A 20,607-nucleotide genomic window follows, 5' to 3' on the forward strand; every position below is an offset into this window, starting at 1 on the left:
TCCGACCCTGTATCCCTTTACGGCAACGCGAAAGTGTCGCGAACGGGCTGCCGCCGATCGGAGTCACTCAGTCGTCTGGAGGCGGAGGGCTTATTTCTAGCGGTGTGCTCTCGGGGGTCGGGGTAAGGCTGCGGGGCTCGGCTTTGGGAAGATGGCCGGGTGTGACGGACGTGTTGGGGGGCACGACTCTCGAGAGGCGTGGAGAGAGAGCTGCATGCTCTGGGGTGGGGCACTGGAATATAGGTGTGTATGGACTCGGCGAGGCGAACGCAGCGCTTCCTCGCGCCGGCTGGCCTCGCGCGCAGGGTTGTGGGGAGGGCGAGGGGCGCTTGCCCCTCTGGCCCCGGGTGGAGAGACTGAGGTGACGAAGTGCTAGCGCGGGAGTCCGGGGACTGCTGATTGTAGGAGTTGGGAGTCGTGGCGCGGAGAACCTCGGCCGGCCCGGGCTGGACGGGCGGGGACGCTGCTCGCGTGGAACCGACCGTGCCATGTCGGGTCCACACCCTCCTGCTCAGGTGCTTCCAGGTCCCCAAACCGTGTTGCATTCGGTGACGGGGTGGCCTGCCTTTTGGAATGCGGTGCTCGAGTGGCTGGGCCACGCTTCTTGTTCAGCAACTTTTCTAGAAATACTAGCGTATATTTACTTATAAATAGCTGGGGTTTGTTTCAGCAGTATTCTTGGAAGGAGAAAGGACAGAAGGGTTGCTAGTGCTTGCAGGTGTTCCCAGGAACACTGGATGGATGGAGTCTTTACAATTAGCTGTGTTTAACTTGTCTTCTCCAATTTGGTGCTTGGCGTTATGTCACTTGGCTGTTTTGGATCATTGGTATCGAATATATAATTTTGTTTGAGGTCTCTTAGTTTATTAATGAACCATATTATGATAGGCAAATTCATAGTTATCTTTCAGCAAATATTAATGTCTTATCTTGTATGTGGGCAGAGAATAAAGGTTCAGTTTCTGCACTCGAACTAGTAGGATAGAAGTGTGTTCATTGTGTGTATTTAATTGACTAACACCACAAGTTAGACTGTGGTAAGGATATTTAGCTTTACTACTTTGGAACATTGGCAGTCACATAAAGTTCCAGCGATTGAAGTCCTAAAAGCATTTATTTTGCTGCTTATCTGTTCTGTGGTGAGAAAAACTATTCAGAGCCCCTTGTACAACTTGTCTGCGCAATGCTTCCATTAGAGAAATAAGTGTGACAAATCTGCCTCTTGTATTAACCTGTTCCACCAGAGGCGTCTTTATTTCTTGTCCAATTAATAGACTGTTCTGAATATTTACAACTATGATTTCATAAATTTATTCTTCTTCCTTTCCCACACCCAATCTCTCCAAATTTACATTATAAACACTTAAATGTTTGATATCTGTAACTCTAAACTTTGCCATGAGCCAAATTACATTTTATTGCATAGTCAGTTTGTTTTCTAGGCAGCAGTAGAGTTGTTCTTTAAGTTGGCTAAAAGTGCTGGTGATGTTCTTTTGAGGGTCATGCTGTGCTTTTTTAGGGGAATACGAAAATAATCTATAAAATACCAGGCTTTTGCTTTTCTTCTTCTTTTTTTTTTTTCTGGGGGAAGTTATTTCCTTTTTTTTTTTTTTTTTTAAAGGAATGCAAGATTTCTCTTCACAACAGTAGATCTAAATTGTATTACACAGTACTGTTTTTGCTTCCGAGACTGCTGAAAAGGCTTTTGTTTTTGCTAACTTGTTCTATGTACCACTTGTTAAATAATGCTGAATGTAATCCTGTGATCCTATTAGTTTTCCTTTCTTAAAAAAACATTTTGTAATTTGCTCTGCCTTCCAAATAGTGTTGGCCATTAGTAATTTTCTTTATTAGTGCCATAAAGGTTGGAAAGAACTGTGTAATCACCAATTCCCGTGAAAGGACTGTAAACACACTGCTGAATCGGTGGAGTTTAAAACTTGGCACCCTTAGACGTGGGGGATGGGAATTCTGGAATTTCACACTACAGGTTGGATATTGTGTAAGTTTACCTTATGCTCTGCTGAGCAGTTGGAGATGCCTTTTTTAGTGGGATACTTGTCAGATGTTCCCCAAAGCTAAACACAGGAATAATGTAGGCAGCATGCCATTTTCCTCAGCTGCTATAAGCACAGATGTTCTATGTCATAGATTTAGCTTCACAATTTGTGTGTAATTTTAGTAAGGTATTCACTATATAGCTCTGATTATATTTTTGTACCTTTGTTGGGCTTTTCACATAAGTATTCATGCCTGCACAAAGAAAATTTTTTTGTTATACCATATGTACCCCCCTTCTCTGGACTCCCACAACAGTTTGTTCACAGCACATTATAACTTTTATTAAGACTCTCCTCCCCACCCCCTTTAAGTTTCTTGGGATCATGGATGGCCATACTTCAGTCTCTGTTTCTTCAGGGTCTAGAACAACTAGGCGCTCATTAAATAATAATGAGCCATTTTTGTTCCTTGTTCCACAAATAAGTCCTGATTACCTACTTAATGTTAGGTATGATATGAGAGTGTGGGGAAAGAATTTTTGACAGGTATGGCCTCTGCATTCCTGGAGCTTATAGACCAATGTGGGGAGAAGACCAGAAACAATACAACAAACAGAAAAACCCAATGTATTAAGTGCTATGAAATGAGTATTGCAGTAGAGCCAGGTTATAACAGAGAAGGGGAATTTGCTGATAATAAGTGGAAAGGTTACAATAGCTATAGACCTGTGAACAGTATTATACTAAAATAAATTCCAGGTGATGGGAAGTTTTTCAGCTAAAATACTCACTTTTACTATTACGATTTATGAAAACACATCCTCAGCTAATAAGTAGGTTGTGCTACAAAATTATAGAAATTTTTATAAGCTCATTGATGACTTTTCAAAACAGCAAAATAAAATCTCAGTTCTTTATCATGGTCTGTAATCCTCTGCATTGTCTGGCTTTTCAAACTTTATTTATGTCACTCTTCCATCTGATTAGTTGCCGTCCAGCCGTAGTGATCTCAAAGGCACCTGAACAAGACAAGCTCTTTCTTGCTTCAGGGCCTGTTACCTTTACTTGGACTAGGTCCTTTTCATCCTCTGAATCTGATATAAATGTTACTTCTTCATAGATTCCTACCACCTTATCTAAAATGTGAACCCCTAACTATTTTCTGGCTCCACAGTTTATTTTCCTCATAGCACCCATTACAGTGTGTAATTCTATTTGCTTGTTTACCTGTTTTTAGTTATTTTCCAGCTGGACATGGGAACCAGGAGGATGTCTATCTTGCTTACCGCACTCAATGTTGGCTGAATGCATTTGGAACTTAGAATTCATTTTCTCATAAAAACATGACTGGTGGTTTCTAGGCTAGCCAGCAATAAATTTTAACTCCTTACATTAATTGTTTTAGTTCCTTGTAGTATGGCAACAAAAGGACATTTTCTCTTCACGCTTTTCGGCATAAGCCTGACTAGGTAAAAAAATCTCAAGTGGCTAGAATAATTTTTATACTATTTGCTTCTCCATTCCATATTCCCATCCCACATCACGTTTCCCTTTTTCTACATAAAGTTCACTCTTCCTATAATAGTCACCTACCCTGTTGCACTCCCTTGAGATATGCTTGCTTTTCCTTTGCTGAAATTCAGAAGCTCCTGTTTTTCCTGAGATGGTTTGAATTGCAGTAGCCTCTGGGTCTCAGATGTAATCAGATGAAGAAGAGTGGAGATGGACCTATAGCAGTGACAACACCCTCTGTGTCTATGTCTATAGGCATGTATTGAAAGCAAAGTGTGTATCTGTAGGTTGTGCTACATATACCTGAATTTATATTTGCAATCTTGTTGCTAGTAGCTTCACAGAGACAATGTTGCCAAATTGAAATAGTTAAAAACTCACTGGCTTTTTTTCATGTATGAAATAAGTAATAGCTGGATCTATTAAGGTTTGTCAAACTGTAGACTTTTCTAAGAGAGAATTAAAAGGTTAAAAAAAAAAAAACCTAGGTCAGAGGGGGAAAACACTCAGAAGGAAGGTATCAGTTTATCATATAATCCTGCCAAATGCTCAAACTTAAAACCATTAGGATCAGTTGCTTGTAGTTGTTTAGTGCCAAAAGGAAGCCAACACCCTCAATATGTCACTTCATTTTTGCAGTAGGATAAGTGAATACTACAATAGTAAAGTACAAATTGAGATGAATAAACTTTTTATTCCCACGTTTAAGTTGAATTCTGTAAAAGCTGATTTATTATAGCTCACCAAATGTGAAGCTGTGTCATTTAATTTAACTACAGAAAATTTGACTACTACAAAATTAAGTTTTGGGTGGTTATGTCTGTCACTTTCTCTAAAATGATTTTGTAACCAGTTGTTTGACATTAATCAGTTGTTTTGTGATATAGTTGAGTGAGTGGCAGAATTCTTTGAAATAATTTGCCTTGGTTTGAAAATTATTTCAGTGTTTTTATCTCACACTTTAGGTAAATAGTGGCACTGGTGATTCTTTTAAGATTTTTGAAAATTTATTTAAGGCAGTTGATAACTAAAAAACTATTTTCTGAACCAATTATTGAGACACATGATCGAGATTTTGGTTGTCACTCTAGATCCTTGGTGACACTGAAATTTTGGAACTTGATGTATATGGGAAAAGAGAGAAGTAGTCTTAGGCATGTTTGATACCTGGTCCATTGTTGAAATGTCCTACTTCTTGTATTCATTCTGTATTCTCATAGTGGAACATTTCTGGGAATTTCATATTGCGTGCTGGATAGCTTTCTACCAGAATATCAAAGTACACCAAATATCTTGGTTTGATGCCACTACCCTTTCAGTTCTATTGAGATGATTCCTTCCCCCCACCCCTTAATCCTCTTATGGCTTCCCTTTCTTCTGCTGTATAACGGAGTTTCCCATTAGTTCTTATTATTTTCTTTTTTCTTTCTACTTAATTCCTTTAAGAACTTTTCTTTCAAAAACAAACAAACAAACACTAGACTTTAGCATCCAGAGTTGATAACTTGAAATTTTCATCTCTTGCTTAAACTCCAGGTGTTTGATCTTGTCTAAAACATACCTACTTAAAAGCTACTTTTATATTTTTCTAACCTCTATCCCCAGATCCCCTTCCATCGCCTTCCAAGCTAAAATAACTGTTTTTTTTTCCCTAACTTCTCTTTTTTAGTCTCTTGATTTATGTTTTCTTCTCCTTCACCTTTCATATCTAATTCCTAAATGTTTTCCTTTGATTCTCGTTCTACATAGAAATTACTTATAGATTTGACTGTCTTTCACATTTCCATTTTTACCACCCTCTTCTAGGCACTCACCACTTCAAACATTTGAAGTCACCATACTAATTTTTGAGTATTAATACTACATTTTGCATGCAGTCTGATGAATATATATAACTACCCTTTAATCTTGAAAATATTCTTGTCATTTTCTTATGTTGCTTAGTAACTTATAATGATGTTATTGGGTGCCTGGGTGTCTCAGTCTTAGTTAAGTAGCTGCCTTCCACTCGGGTCATGATCCCAGGGTCCTGGGATCAACGCCCACATCGGGCTCCCTGCTAGGTGGGAAGCCAGCTTATCCCTCTCCTGCACCCTTGGCTTGTGTTCCCTCTCTCTCTGTGTCTCTCTTTGTCAAATAAATAAATAAAATCTTTTTTTAAAAATGTGAAATGCTTGAAGCATTAGTGTGTAGTAAGTGCCCAGTGTTAGCTATTAACATTAAATTAAAATCTGATTTAAGACCCATATTATTCAAGTCATTCCTCTGATATTAATACTAATTTGCTAGCTGTCTTTGGGGATGTCTGTGGATCTCGGTGTCCATATATGTGAAATGACTAAGTCATTTCTAAGATTTGTCCCTTTATATTACTGAAATCAGTGTGAGATAGGAAAAAAAAGGCAAGAGCTTTGAAGTCAGACAAGCTATAAGGTATCAAGAAGCATATTACTGTTAAAATCCCTTAATATTTTTCACCTGAGGGTGAAGTTATAGGACTTCTTTTGGCTTATACCATTAATAAGAACAAGAACTAAAAGCAGATCCCTGGTGTTCTGATCTGTTTGATACATATTACTGTTACCAGTTTTTTTTTTTCTTTTTAATTTACTGCTGACATTGATATAAATGGTGGCTGACAGATGTGTCTTTTTCTCTTTTTTCAGGTAAAGACCAGCCGCAAAAAAGTCGTGAAACAAGATAAATTATTCTCTTCACATAAGACAGCCAAGATCCATGAGTGGGCATCGATCAACGAGGAAACGATGTGGAGATTCTCACCCGGAGTCCCCTGTGGGCTTCGGGCATATGAGTACTCCAGGTTGTGTATTAAATAAATTGTTTCAGTTACCTACACCACCATTATCAAGACACCAACTAAAGCGGCTAGAAGAACACAGATATCAGAGTGCTGGACGGTCCCTGCTGGAGCCCTTAATGCAGGGGTATTGGGAATGGCTAGTTGGAAGAGTTCCCTCCTGGATTGCCCCAAATCTCATCACCATCATTGGATTGTCAATAAACATCTGTACAACCGTTTTGTTAGTCTTCTACTGTCCCACAGCTACAGAGCAGGTAAGATGGATTTCTTAACAGTTATGAGCATTTGTTATATACACAAAACTCTGTACTTGGGATTTTTAGGTCATTTTAGCTAAAGATAAGATGATTCGACAATTGTTTATCAACTGTTTTAAAATTTTATTATTGTATTATTGTATCACACATACTATTAATAAAGCTATAACTACAGTCTGCTTTATACTCTCTGTTTATGAAAACCAGAAGCAAAAGGTACAGTCTAATTCTTGTAGGTAAATTAATGTTATCAGGGATTAACATGTTAAGATAGTCCTTTTAAAATCAGTAAATCTCAATACAAAAAAAGTTTTAAAAAATGACTGAATTTTTAAAGTATTTTTTAATAGCTGAATGAAATCTTAGAAAAGTTTAAAATGACCAGAAAGAAAAAGCAGTGAGATGGCACACCTGTAAATCAGTTTTATCAAAACTGGTTTCCTCTCCATTCCTGTTAAGAATTACTTGAATGTCCCTTTTCTCTTCCTATAAATATTTGTGACTGATAGATCTCAGGTATATTTCTGTTACACTAACAAAGCAAAAGACATACAAGAAAAAGTCAATAGAATGCATTTCCTGTTCTGTATTATGCAACAGCTGCTGTTAAGAAGGGGAGTAGTTATTGCTGACAAAGACTTTCTCCCTGGGCCGCCTTAAGTAAAAGTCTACTGCTGGTCCCTCTTTTACCCTCTGTACTTGTTACTTAAAACCAAAACTGAAACTAGAGCTGTTCATCAGAAAAAGTAAATTGATGTTTATCTCTTTGGTTTTAAAATTTCCTTGATAAGAAGGGAGCTAAACAGTAAGGTAAATGGAAGGGAATCAGAAACATTTATTGTGCCTTTATTAATCCAAGTGATCAGTCCCAGGTAACCAAGAAGATAGAAGGTGATCCTCAATTAAAGGGGTCAGAGGTGACTCTGAATCATAAGAAATCGTAATGGTCACAATAGTCCTTATCTTGTTTTAAGCTGTAAGTAATCATTTAAGTAGTCTTTTCAGATGATTTGTTCTTTGTGATAAAATTATCGCCCTCCAACTCTCTATTCCTTTTGGTTATCATCAATTAATTTGTTTCCTCATAGCACTCTTAAAGTAAATAGCTATTGAACATCACAGTTACCTATAAAACACGTTGACTTTTTTGTTGTTTTCCTCCAGATGTTCATTTCTTCCTCACCCTTGAATACTTTTGTTTTAATTCCTCTTTTACTAGACAAATCATGTCCATACAGATTGTATGAATATATTTCTAATTTTTATCATTTTCTTAACTATCTTCCTTTATATCAATCAGGAAACTTAAATGCCAGTGTGATTGTTTAAATGTGTCCTGGAATTCTTTATTATAACATGTCCTTTGGACTATTTTATCTGTGGCTTACTTGAGGACCTGATAGTCACTTCAGACGAACTTGGTCCAGATCCCACACATCCTTAGAGATACAGCAGAACAACAGGAAGGTGTGTTGATTCCAAAGGAAGTTTTTCCCACAATCCTAAGCTATTTCCATGATGGGTATCAGGGACTGAGAGCAAGTTCAAAGGTAGCTCAGCCACTAATAGTTATTTATTGAATACCCCAGAGTGTACCAGGTACCATGTTCCCTATAATACTTTTCCTTAGCCTCTGTGCTTAAGTGATTTGGAATTTTTACAGTAATCCTCGAATTAGTTTAAATCTTTGAAGAAACTTCCAGAATGGAAACTATTCTAATCACAGAGAACTTTTTAGAATTGCTGCTAGGAGGAATCAAGGTAGAACATGACTGAGCCACTGTTTCGTGCTCTGCTAGGGAAGGTAGTGTCCCACAAAGGCTATGCCTGGATGCTTTATAGCTGCACAGTAGAAATCCTAGTTAGGCTTTAGATCACAGTGCATTAAAATAGGTCATAGCTGTCTTCTATGGTATGTTCTTATTATCTCTCTGATCTTCAGTAAATTATGTGAAATTTTTTTTTAAGATTTTATTTATTTATTTGACAGACAGAGATCACAGGTAGGCAGAGAGAGAGGAGGAAGCAGGCTCCCTGCGGAGCACAGAGCCTGATGTAGGGCTCGATCCCAGGACCCTGGGATCAGGGCCTGAGCGAAAGGCAGAGGCTTTAACCCACCGAGCCACCCTGGTGCCCTATTATGTGAATTTTCTAAGGCACAGTTTATTTATCCTTTGAAATTTTGTTTTATAGTATTAAGAGAAATAAAATTATCCATTTAGAGTGCCTAACATACAAAGTTCAATAAATGGTTATTATTTCATTGGTCAAGAACATTAAGTATGTAACCTGTTCTTCCCTACAACCTTCCTCTTATTCCTGATTTCCTCTAAAAATACATATATATGGAATCACAAATTATATAAGTCCTTATTGATTTCTTTTTTTTTTTTTTTTAATTACTGTTTTGGAGTCAAAAGAGTTCCATAAGTCAAAAGAGTTCCATTACCCAGGGACATTCTCATTCATTTTAGGTCTCATTCCTTTGGGCCTTGTCCTAGTGGGTGAATATTAAATTTCATGTCTCCAGGTATTGTGAGGTTTCCATATATTTTTTATGTTACTGATATTTTCTTAATAGTTTCAGATACCAGTCTTTCTCCTAGAAAAGAATGTCATCGTAATGGTTTCAGCGGAGTTTGCCATTCTTCTTAGAAAATAACTTTACAGTAGATAAGAAAGGAAAATCAGCCCTTATTTTTCGTATTTCTAAGATAGAAATGTAGACTTAGCCCTTTTTTTATGGATACCAAAATATCCTCGTGATCTAATTCTGAGACTAAGTATTTAAATCTCATCAGCTAGTAGCTTTGGTCTTAGTTTCATAAGTTAATTTAGAATTTATCTTGCAGCTTGTTAATGTTACATATGTTTGGCATACCTTTGCCACATAAGATAGATGAAAGAAATTAGTGTTAGCTATCTTATACACAGGAAAACCAGAATTGAGCTATGTGCTATTACCAATAGGAGCTCCCATCAAGTTTAAATAAAACTTTTTGGAATATGATCAGATGGAGTTTTTTGTACTGACATTCATTTGTTACTGTTTTATATTGCTATATTTAATGTTTTTGATCTAACTTGATAAGAAATTTCTTAGATTTTTTTCCTTTTAATATACAAGATTGGAAAGAAAATTAAGTGGCAGATTGTGCATAATCTTATTGCCCAGTTAACTCCTACTGACATTGAAAAAGAAAGGGGAAACATTACATAGTTGGAAAAATTCAAACAGAATGGTATAAAAAAAAGTAAAATCTTTTTTACCTGACTTTTCTTTACACTCTTACCTCTAATTCCTCTTTTTGTACATAATGTAAACAAGTTTTTGAGATGTCCTCCCAGGAAAAAGAAAAGAAACATTCTTGCTCAGTATATATACATATTTGTATGTATGTAAACCCCACAGTTCTGTTTCAAAAGCTCCCTAAAACCATGTTTCTTAGAATTTTTTCACCTGAGTTGACTCATATGAGAACATCTCTACAAGATTTTGCAAGTCAGTTTATTGCCTGATTGTGATAAGATTATTTTCCTATGCTAATTGTTCTCTTCCTGCCTATCAGGGTGTGATGGTTTTCTGAATGATAAATGTGTCCTTTATTGATGCAGTGTATCTCTCAGGCTCTTAAACCAGCTGAAACCACTGCTTATTCCTGAGTGAGAAAGCCGTCGTCGTCGTCTTCTTCTTTTTTTAAGATTTTGCTTACTTATTTGAAAGAGAGACAGGGAGTGCCCATGCACAAGTAGGCAGAGAGCAGTATGCAGAGGGAGAGGGAGAGGGAGAAGTAGACTCCCACTGAGCAGAGGAGCCCAATGCGGGACTGGATCCCAGAACTGTGGGATCATGATGACCTAAGCCAAAGGCAGACACTTGACCGACTGAGCCACCCAGGCTCCGCGAGAAAGCTTGCTTCCTAAAACAATTCTGAGTTGTAAACAATGGGAACAATGAAGAAATATATAAATATTAGTTTTAGTATTCTGCAGATTCACAGGAGGAAAGAACGATCGGAAGACACAAGACTTTGCTTTCTCATATATATGTAATTACTTTTTTACCATTTCCTAGGATTGTGTGTATAGTGCTGGTTGAAGTTGTCTCTGTTTCAGACTAACACTTTGCCCCCATTAAAATCCAGAGTTTAGACCCCAAGAAGTCCCTAGCTTTCTAGTCCTATTAAGCAGTACTGTCCAATAGAAATTTCGGTAATGCTGGTTATGTTCTGTGTCTTTGTGGTCTGGTGTGGTACGCAGAGCCACATCTGGCTGTTGAGCACTTGAAATGTGCCTAGTGTAGCTAAGGAACGGAGTCTTTAGTTTTATTTAATTTTAGTGAATCTACACTAAAATAACTAATCCAAATATATCTAATAATCTAAACTGAAAATAAAGTAATAAAAAATATATCTAATAATCTAAACTAAAATGACTAATGGCTACTGTGTAGGACAGAGCAGCTCTAGAGAGTTACTAGATTCCCTTAGGAGCAAGAAGTAGTAGCCTCAAAGTCTAGAAGGTGGGGTTCTTAGTCAGTTGAGATTTATCAGTACAGTGAGCTTGCACATAAAGTATGATTACACAATCACAGTGATTGCTTTCAGGGTTTGTAACTCTGGTTTATGCTATGGTCCTTTTGACAGCCTCAGTGTTCTAAAACATGAGACTTTAAGAAAATGTTTAAGAGAAGATCCTTACCTTTAATACTGAGAACTAAATAGGATTTTGAGAGAAACTTCTTTGCAATGCAGAATATAAATATTATTTGCAGCTCTGAGTAGTTTTAATATGCTGCTGTGCGCATTTAACACTCAACTTAACTTGATAACCAATATCTGAGAAAATACTTTTTGATTATAGAAATTTTTTCCTGGCTTGGGCATTGGAAAATAGTGAAAAGTGATATAAAACACTCTTCTACATTCTTAAAAAGATGTCAAATAGAAGTTCTCCTTTTTTAACATATTTAAATCCAGTATTAGTGGTTCAGTTTCTTTCTGGGAAAAGAGAAATTAATTGTTCCTTGAAAATGTGTCCAAAAATGTTTGAAAAATAATGTTCTAAACATTCTGTGTACTAGATCATCATTTTCCTAGTGTTATTCTAGGAAGAGGTTGAAGAGGTATGTTGAAAAATAGGTTACATGCTCAAATAAATTTGGAAAATGGCAGCATATTGTGTCCCCCTTCTTGAATATTCACAGTACGTCTTAGCAAAATTAAGGTCTGGAAGAAGTCCTGCAGTAGAGGTCTGTTTAACATTGTTTGATCCAGTGTTTCCCATGTGAGCTTAGCATGGAATTCATATTCTTCACATAAGACCTGTAAACATCTTGAAATAAACGGTTTAGAAACAACTACACTAGATGATTTTTTAGTTGATTCTTAGAGTCTAAATGTTAGGAGGAATGTTATGGAGGTCACCTAGCGTGATCTCTTATATAACCTACATGGTAGTAGATATCCAGCATCTGCTTGAGCACCCCTACAAAGCAAATAATTTGATTTTCTTACAGTTCCGATTGTCCCAAAAAGTTTTCCATTACATAGCCCTGGGATACTTTCTTATAGCTTCCAACCAGCAGTTCTTCTCTGGAGAGTAAAGATAAAATACCTGTGAGTAAAAATACATCAGTGAAACATAGTAACGAATGTCTTTATAACTCTTGTGTTTCTAACTTTTTGTTTCACAGGCTCCTCTGTGGGCATATATTGCTTGTGCATGTGGCCTTTTCATTTACCAGTCTTTGGACGCTATAGATGGGAAACAGGCAAGAAGAACCAATAGCAGTTCTCCTTTGGGAGAACTTTTTGATCATGGTTGTGATTCACTATCAACAGGTATTGTTGATTTTTTTAAATGTTAATGATTAATAGTGATAAAATTAATGTGAAAAAAATATTGGAATGAATTAGAGGTTTATGATGTTTTGATAGTTATCAGAATAAGTCTTCAAAATGTTTTCAAAAGACTATAAATACAGTTAAAATTTTTTACTGTTTTCAAAAGACTATAAATACAGTTAATATTTGTTCATTATTGGCTATAAGGGGAAATTTAGAAATTATGTTAATTTCTACTGAAATCATTTTTATTTTATTTATTTATTTATTTTTAAAGATTTTATTTATTTATTTGACAGAGAGAGAGAGAGAGAGAGAGAGAGACCACAAGTAGGCAGAGAGGCAGGCAGAGAGAGAGTGGGGGAAGCAGGCTCCCTGCCGAGCAGAGAGCCCAATGCGGGACTCGATCCCAGGACCCTGAGATCATGACCTGAGCTGAAGGCAGAGGCTTAACCCACTGAGCCACCCAGGTACCTCCTGAAGTCATTTTTAAACCTAAGTAGTATTCTTTTGGTACCTCTTGTTTTTAAAAATCTTAGGGTATAATTGTCATCATCAAAAGTCTCATAAATTATAGATGAGTACAATAGTGGGAGACTAGGAAATTCGTGGTATTTATATTTAAATGGATATTCTGTGGACGTTTAAGATTATGTTGCAGACTTGGAGTAGCTATGAATCTAAAAAAAGTCAGTCCTGGGGCACCCAAGTGGCTCAGTGGGTTAAAGTCTCTGCCTTCAGCTCAGGTCATGATCTCAGTGTCCTGGGATCTAGCCCCACATTGGGCTCTCTGCTCAGCGGAGAGCCTGCTTCTACTTCTCTCTGCCTGCCTCTCTGTCTACTTGTGATCTTTCTCTCTGTCAAATAAACAAATAAGATCTTTTTTTAAAAAGTCCTTTTGTGAATTATGTAGGCCTTAAGGTTTTTTTGTTTTTTTGTTTTCAACAGTTATGTAGTATTTACTCTGTTTCAGGCACTATTTGAAATCCCTTATAATACTGATATATTTTATCTGGTTATTATCATCATGTTACAAATGAGTAAACTAAGGCACAGGGGGTGGTTTTCTTTTTCTTTTTGATTTTTTTTTTTTTAACGCTGGTCTGTAAATTTTTACTGTTCATTAGTATCACTATTACTGAGTTGGGAGAATACTTCAAAAATGCTCAAGTATTTTAGTTACTTTTGAGACCTTTGGTTCCAGTATTTGGTGTAGTGAAAGAAGAAATTGAAATTATGGGGTAAAAGATTACATCCTGCTTTTCTGGTACCTTGGATAACTGAGAGAAAATTGTATATTCATAGCATGTCTTCTTTTTGCCTCATCTAACATCATTCCCGGCTCAGTTAATGTTGATTTTTCAGATTATTCAGTTTTTATTGTGATCTTTCTCTTGCAGTTTTCGTGGTTCTTGGAACTTGTATCGCAGTGCAGCTGGGGACAAATCCTGACTGGATGTTTTTTTGTTGTTTTGCTGGGACATTCATGTTCTATTGTGCACACTGGCAGACATATGTTTCTGGAACATTGCGATTTGGAATGTAAGTAACACTTAATGGTAATTTTTTTGTTTGTTTCCTCTTTCAGATATGGTGAATGTTGCTTTTAGGTATTTCAATATTAGGAATGATCAAAGCACAATTTTAGCTTAACAAATAAAAGAAATTTAAAATTCATTATTATAGCTGCCTAATGGTCTGTTGTTCTATCATACTGCCTAAAAGGAACTATTAGAACCTCCCAACCAATTGTTTTTTTCAATAACATGAAAAGCAGGAGTCCCTCCTCACTCATACCCACTTATTTTTCCCTCAGATAAATTCACTGTGTTTTTCCTATTATTCACCGTAACTCGTGTTTTGACACATGAAAATGTGTTTTCAGGAAAAATAAGATAGTTTATGAGAGCACAGAGCAACTTTCATCTCTAAATATCATAGTTTAGTTAAGTTTTATTCTTTCTATATTCTTTATGACTATAAAAATCTAAGCTCTTGATAATTCAGCTGACATGACATACCATGTAGATTACTACCACCAACAAGATGCCCAAGAGTTTAAAAATGAAAAAGCAAACTGCTTTCAAACTCCAAAATGAATGGTTCCTACCTGGTGATCAGTACTTTTCTATAAATATTAATGAGTAAACTAGTCTTGGAATGAGGTGAAGGATGGAATTCATCAACCGGTGTTTAATTAAGTATCACAGATCCTGTTTACACTGATCAAGTTAGTCTTATTTTTTTCTTGGTGTAGGATTAAAAGACAAAGAACTTGACAAAAGACTAAATACTTCATGAAATATCCAAATAAAAATCTCTGATTGCAAATGATGGAACATCTTAACCTAGTCTCTTTAAGATGAATCATTAATGGATATTTCAATTTTAGATCCCACATAAACTTAGTGTTCTAGGTTTTGTAAGAGCTGGAATGCACAGAAATTCAGCTGTTCTTACAAGTTTAGTTCAAATGTTTTTTGTTAAACTTATTGAAATAGAACTTAAGATATTCTTAACTTACAACAGTAACAATACTTATTAATATTTTGGATATTAATTAAAAGGTATGTCCTGGAGGCTTAGAAAACATTTTTAAGGCCCATCTTAAGGTAATACCCTTCGTGACAATAGCAGATATGTTTGTCCAGTTGAAAATTATATGCCTCTGTGTTCTTTAGCAGTATATAAATTGATCAGTGCTCAGAAAATACTATGGATTTCTGATAGAAAAAAAGCAGTAATTGAAAATATCATGTACAGATGTTTTTTCTCAATATTTTTTTATAGCCTTTATCTCAGTAATGTTTTCATAGCATTTCTCTGCATTGGTGAAACTACAAAATATTAGACTTCTAAGAACATGTGGTTCACCCTTTAGTTTTTAGTGATATTACTGTTTTCAAAAATAGCAGAATTTATAGTACCTAGATTTTATATAGTTTGTTTCAGTGGTTATTATCTCATAGTTAACTTTCAAGCCCTTATTTTGAAAGCTTATTGATCACCAGCTTAGAAATTCTGATTAATTATCAGAAAGATAATGATCTTTCCCTTTCAAGTAAAGCAGCGCCAACCTTGTGGTACAGGAACTGAAGGAAGGAGGACGAAGGAACCATGGAAGTAGGGGGAAAATAGTGTTTTTAGGAGCAATTTGATATCACATTTTTCTATTTGCCAGTCCTGGAAGGTCCCTTGTGGTGTATTCCTTTAATTAAATATGTATTTGGAGAACTATAGCAGTTCTGTCTTAACAGCAGTTAAATCGTAAGATGCTTGTAGGGCAGTGGCAGGAGACAAAGCTGGAGAAGATCCAAAGAATCAAGGACTTCTGTGTCCTGCCGAGAAATATGGGCTTTTGTTCTGAATCTGTGGGGAGCCTTAGTAGGACCTAACTCAGGGAAATGACAAAACGACAGTTTGGAAAGAGCAGGCTGGCAGTAATCGGAGGATGAATTAGAGTGAGCTGTGACAGAGGTAAGGAGACCCTTAGAAGTTATCAGCATCATTATTGTGAGGAATGCTGATGCCTGAGCTAGTGCGATGACAGCACAATCAGAGAGAAAGTCACAGGTTGGAGAGAGGCTTAAGAGGTAGAAACTGTAGGACTTCATCTCTGTCTGCATATGGGGAATGAATGAGGGAGCAGGGACTGAAGTAACTCCAGTTCCCCTCCAGGGGTGGTTGGATGGAAGGCGGAGAAAGGCCCTATCGGCAGAAGAACCAATTTGAAAGGGAGAGTTCCACCTAGAATGTGTATCTGAGGGATATTAGACATCCAAATAGAATGAAAATAGCTTAGAAAACTTAGAAAGCAAGCCTAGAAAGAAGCCTATGAAAATTATTGAACAGTCTGAGGAGGAGGCATACCAGAATAAAAAGCCAGAGATTTCAAAAGAGAATAATGCTAAATGTTGCCAAGACTCAGAATGAGGACAGAAAATTGTACACTGAATTTGGCAGTGTGAGGCCATCCAGAGGCGTTTCTCTGTAGCAGATAGGGTAAAAGCCAGATTGTAGGGGATGACAAGTGAAGAGAATAAATAAGCACACATTAATACAGGTGACTTAAAAAATGTATGGCTGTGGTGATGGGAAGGAGCAAGGCATCTGTTAGAAGATAAAACTTAGGCTCAAAGGAAGGAGGGTTTTGTATTTATGCAGAAGAAATTGACTAGAGAAGAGATTGAAGATATTTGGGGAAAAAAGAGAGATGGATACATGGAGCTAGATTGTTGAAAATGCAGGACCAGAGTTTAGGGTAACAGGCAGAGGGGCTTGATGGGAGGACACTCTCCCCCTGAGACTCTCATGCTTCCTTGTGATGAAAATGTATATAGAAATATTGGGGACAGTTTGAATTTAATATCTCAATTAAATTACATATTATTATTACGAGGAATTGATTTTCATTTGGAAAATTTGAATACAATTTTCTGAAATCCTATATTCATATTTAAGCTGCACTATTTCTTTTTTAAAGTAAAAGCAGTTCTCAACAGTCATAGTAATGTGCTGTGAGTGCTTATTTAAGGAGATAGTTATCAAAATAGCAGTGTAATGGCATATGGAATAATAGCAATATTCCTGAAGAATTTTTAAGTGCCATTTTAGATTTCATGTTCTTTTCAAGAACAAAGAGAATAGGCAGATGTATAATAGGCTAAATATTGAAGTGAAGTTTATATGTGTGGAGGAGAAAGTCCAAACTTTATTTTGTTTAATTAGAAAATAATAAGGTAAACTCTGAAATGGAATTTGACTAAAAAAGTTTTTTTTAATTCCTTGCTTTTTCTTACTCCTTTTTTGGAGGAATGTGAAAGCAGCTTTAGGTACCTTAGGAGTTTTATTTTAAAGTATTTTTATTTTAATTGTTTTATTTTGATGTTTACACGCAAGTGAAAAAGATCACAAGATTTTCTTTTTTATATGTAACCAATATAGGTTGTTGTGTGTTTAATAACCACATATTGTATTTGCCAAATAAGAGATTTTTGTTTTTCTTAGTCTCTTAATATCACAATTTTTAGTTACTATTAAGTTTGCTTATAGTATCTTGACTAGAAATAGGCTCCATAGTTTAATTCATCTATAAGGAATTTCCTTTCAAAGTTAGCTATTATGAGAAAGCCAATGTAATTTGGATACATTATCCCTGAAATTATGAGCTAAATCTTTCAACACTTTGCTTTGATCACAGCTGGAAACTGCCTTTTACAGGGAATATTATTACCTTTCACATCTAGACAGACCCCTGTCCTCACAGTCCTTCTGGACTGAGCTAGTACAGATCTGACTTAGATGAGAATTGCTCATTGGGACCTTTCTAGGTCCAGCTGGGCTCGTTAGGATATTTACTAGTCTGAATTTGAAAGACTGGGGAGGAACTAGAACTTCACAGAAGGAACAAGTGGGTGGAAAAAAAATAAGAATTATGAGTTGAAGCTCATTTGTAAATATTTGTAAAATATTTCTTAAAATGTTTATGGATTATATTAAATGGAAGAGAACATGTTTCCTCTCTTAAGGCTTAAACCCTGTGTATCTAGAATTTTAAAATCCATAATTTCTACATATATATATGGAATCATTTTTATAAATTAAATTTTTAGAAACTCTAAATAATCTCTGATAAAACTATTTATGCAAAGTACTGGACTTAAAAAAATCCTCCACCCTGAAAAGTAGAATTCTTACTTAAATTATCATTGTGTGAGGAGCTTGGGGGAATGGGGAGGATACTCTTTTCACAAGACAAAAAAATTATAATGAATTGAACTAGATCAGTATATCTTGCCTCAAATGTTATCTCCAAATTATAATACTGTATATAAGCTTGGGCAAGGCCTATAACTTTAATTTCCTAATTTGTAAATCAGAGTTTTGTATTTGATGATATCTAAGGTTCCTTCTGTGAGTCTATTAATTTCACAGATGTTGTTTCCAGTGTACTTACTACTTACAACAGGCAGAGTATTTATTACATTTTTCAGTTCATGCTTCTAATGTTTCACATTTACATTAGCTAATAACTCTGCTACCACATTTATTTCTATGTAAGTAGATAACTTCTAAATTTTTCTTTTCTAGTTGAATGAGAAAAGTCAATAGGCTATGCTCTATTGGTAATCTGACAAATCCAGTTCATTTCTTTCCCAAGAAACCTCTAAAGAATAAATACTTGCAGATATCCTATTAATTAAAAACTGTTCATGTTATAATCCAAACTGTCTGTTATTGTATGATCCACTTTTTATGGATTAAGAATTAGGAAGCTTCCTATTGAATGCCTGTATAGGGTATTTTTATCTTTAAAAGTTAAAGATTTATCACATAAACTGAGAAATATCAGAGATTTTCCTTGCAGATTTTAGTTTCCCTATGTATTTTTTTGTTGCTCTTGGTAATGAGTCAGTCATTAGGACTGTGCTCATTTTAATTTTATTAAGTTGTTAAAGAACATACCTTAAAACACCTACTTAAATTAACCTAAAGCCTAGATTGCAGTTTGGACTCTTGGATTATCAGGTAAAATCATAGACCAGTTTCTGTCTTTTTTAGCATTCCTCAGCTCTTAATTTTGATGATATGATTTTGATTTGAAGCCTGTTCCGTACCACTAGTCTTTTTCTGTCACCATCTATGTTCCAAAACTTCATTCGTGATTGAATTGGATGTTTGACTTATTTTTACCACTAATAAACTAATCCAATATAGTAGAGAGTTATAATGCTGGTTGGAATTAAGGGAAGAGAAAGAGGGAAAAGGATAAAATTCTGGACTAGAGATTATTAGGAAACAGGACAAGGAGTTGACCAGTTTGATTGGGTTCTAATTGTATCTGAAGTAGTCACAGTTTCTCCTTGCCTTTTCCATATACATGGGCTAATTCTACTGATATTAGCACAGGTAGGAGTATGATGAGATGTGGGGCAGTGGAGGGGATAGATTAGTGGTTCTTCAAACACATAGATGACTGTGCACTGGAGCTTCCGGAAAACATTCCTTTCCAGAGAAGTCTGGGTAGGTTCTGCCACGGACAGGACCTATGTTAAAGATAGTGTGATTATTTGGCAAGTAGTATTCACTAGTTAGGTAATTAAGAGTTGACTCTGTTTTTAGTTCTAGTGTTACCAGCTCCCTTTTAACAAGTCATTTATTCAGTTTGTTACAGTTAGAATTTTTAAACTTTTCTACTATTTTGGTTTGGGTAAGAAATATACATGTTTGCATAAGGATAGTAATAATACTGTATAAATTGTATCATTGAATCTTTACATGTTGTTATATGGGTAATGCTACCTTCTAAATCTGTTTTTGCTACCTGTAAGGCTCTTTGGCAAAAGCTCTGAGTAAAGTTATTTTGAAATGTTTGTTTCCTTATGCATAGATTCGATGTTACAGAGTCCCAGATCATAATTATAATATGCCAGCTTCTCACAGGAACCCTGGGACCTTGGTTCTGGAACTTCACGGTAACTGCTAGAATATTCATGCTGTCCAATGAACAGTGGCGTGAACTCAATAAAGACAGCACCTTTGTCATGCACAGAGTAATTGAAATGTAAAAAATAAAAAGCCTTCTGGTGGTATTTCACAGACAAACAGGTTAATAGAAAATAATTTTAATTTATATAGGGCAATAAAAATCCACCCTATTAAAATTTTTTGAAAATAATATTTCTGGTGATTTGATGCTAAAAAAATTCTCTCTCACCTACTATACCTAATACAATTTTTGCTCTATGTAATTTTTTTTTAAAACAGATAACCTTTCCACCATTAAATAGTTTTTTTTTGATATTTATATTTTAAAAACAGAATAAAGCAAGCAGAGTTTCCCTTTAGATTAGTAAGTTGAGGGGACTCTTAACAGTAGTAGGAGAGATTCTGTGTATTCTCTTAAATCTTTTAGAGTATGTTCTTTAAGCAGTCTAGTACCATTTCTGCTTCTGTTTTCAATGATCTTCATTTTTTAGAAAATTAATGCTTGAAGCTATTCTCATTTCTGTTTGTATGTTTATTGTTTTCTTCTCTTAGTTGTGCTTTTAAAACTAGTGTCCTTCGCTTTTCATGTTACTTTAGCCATCTTTTGAATACCCTCCTTTTTCAGGTTTGGTTTATTTTTAATAAACACATATTTCCTTAGTTAATGCTGAGTGAATAACCTC

General features: G+C 35.7%; 1 protein-coding gene across 2 annotated transcripts in view; it reads left to right on the forward strand.

Moving 5' to 3' along the window:
- Window positions 1-17: 17 nt before the first annotated feature.
- The window catches only part of CEPT1 (choline/ethanolamine phosphotransferase 1), a 36,821-nt gene continuing 16,231 nt past the window's right edge, over window positions 18-20,607 (forward strand). The window contains exons 1-5 of one of the 2 annotated variants that reach the window (XM_044238898.1): window positions 18-122; window positions 6,179-6,587; window positions 12,286-12,433; window positions 13,837-13,978; window positions 19,827-19,911. In XM_044238898.1, the coding sequence (XP_044094833.1) occupies window positions 6,249-6,587; window positions 12,286-12,433; window positions 13,837-13,978; window positions 19,827-19,911 (714 nt within the window). In that variant the 5' untranslated portion in view covers window positions 18-122; window positions 6,179-6,248. The remainder of the gene's footprint in view (window positions 123-6,178; window positions 6,588-12,285; window positions 12,434-13,836; window positions 13,979-19,826; window positions 19,912-20,607) is intronic. The other variant, XM_044238897.1, reaches the window with a different exon arrangement.

This window comes from Neovison vison, chromosome 2 (genome assembly GCF_020171115.1).
Source record: "Neovison vison isolate M4711 chromosome 2, ASM_NN_V1, whole genome shotgun sequence".
Classification (NCBI taxonomy): Eukaryota; Metazoa; Chordata; class Mammalia; order Carnivora; family Mustelidae; genus Neogale; species Neogale vison.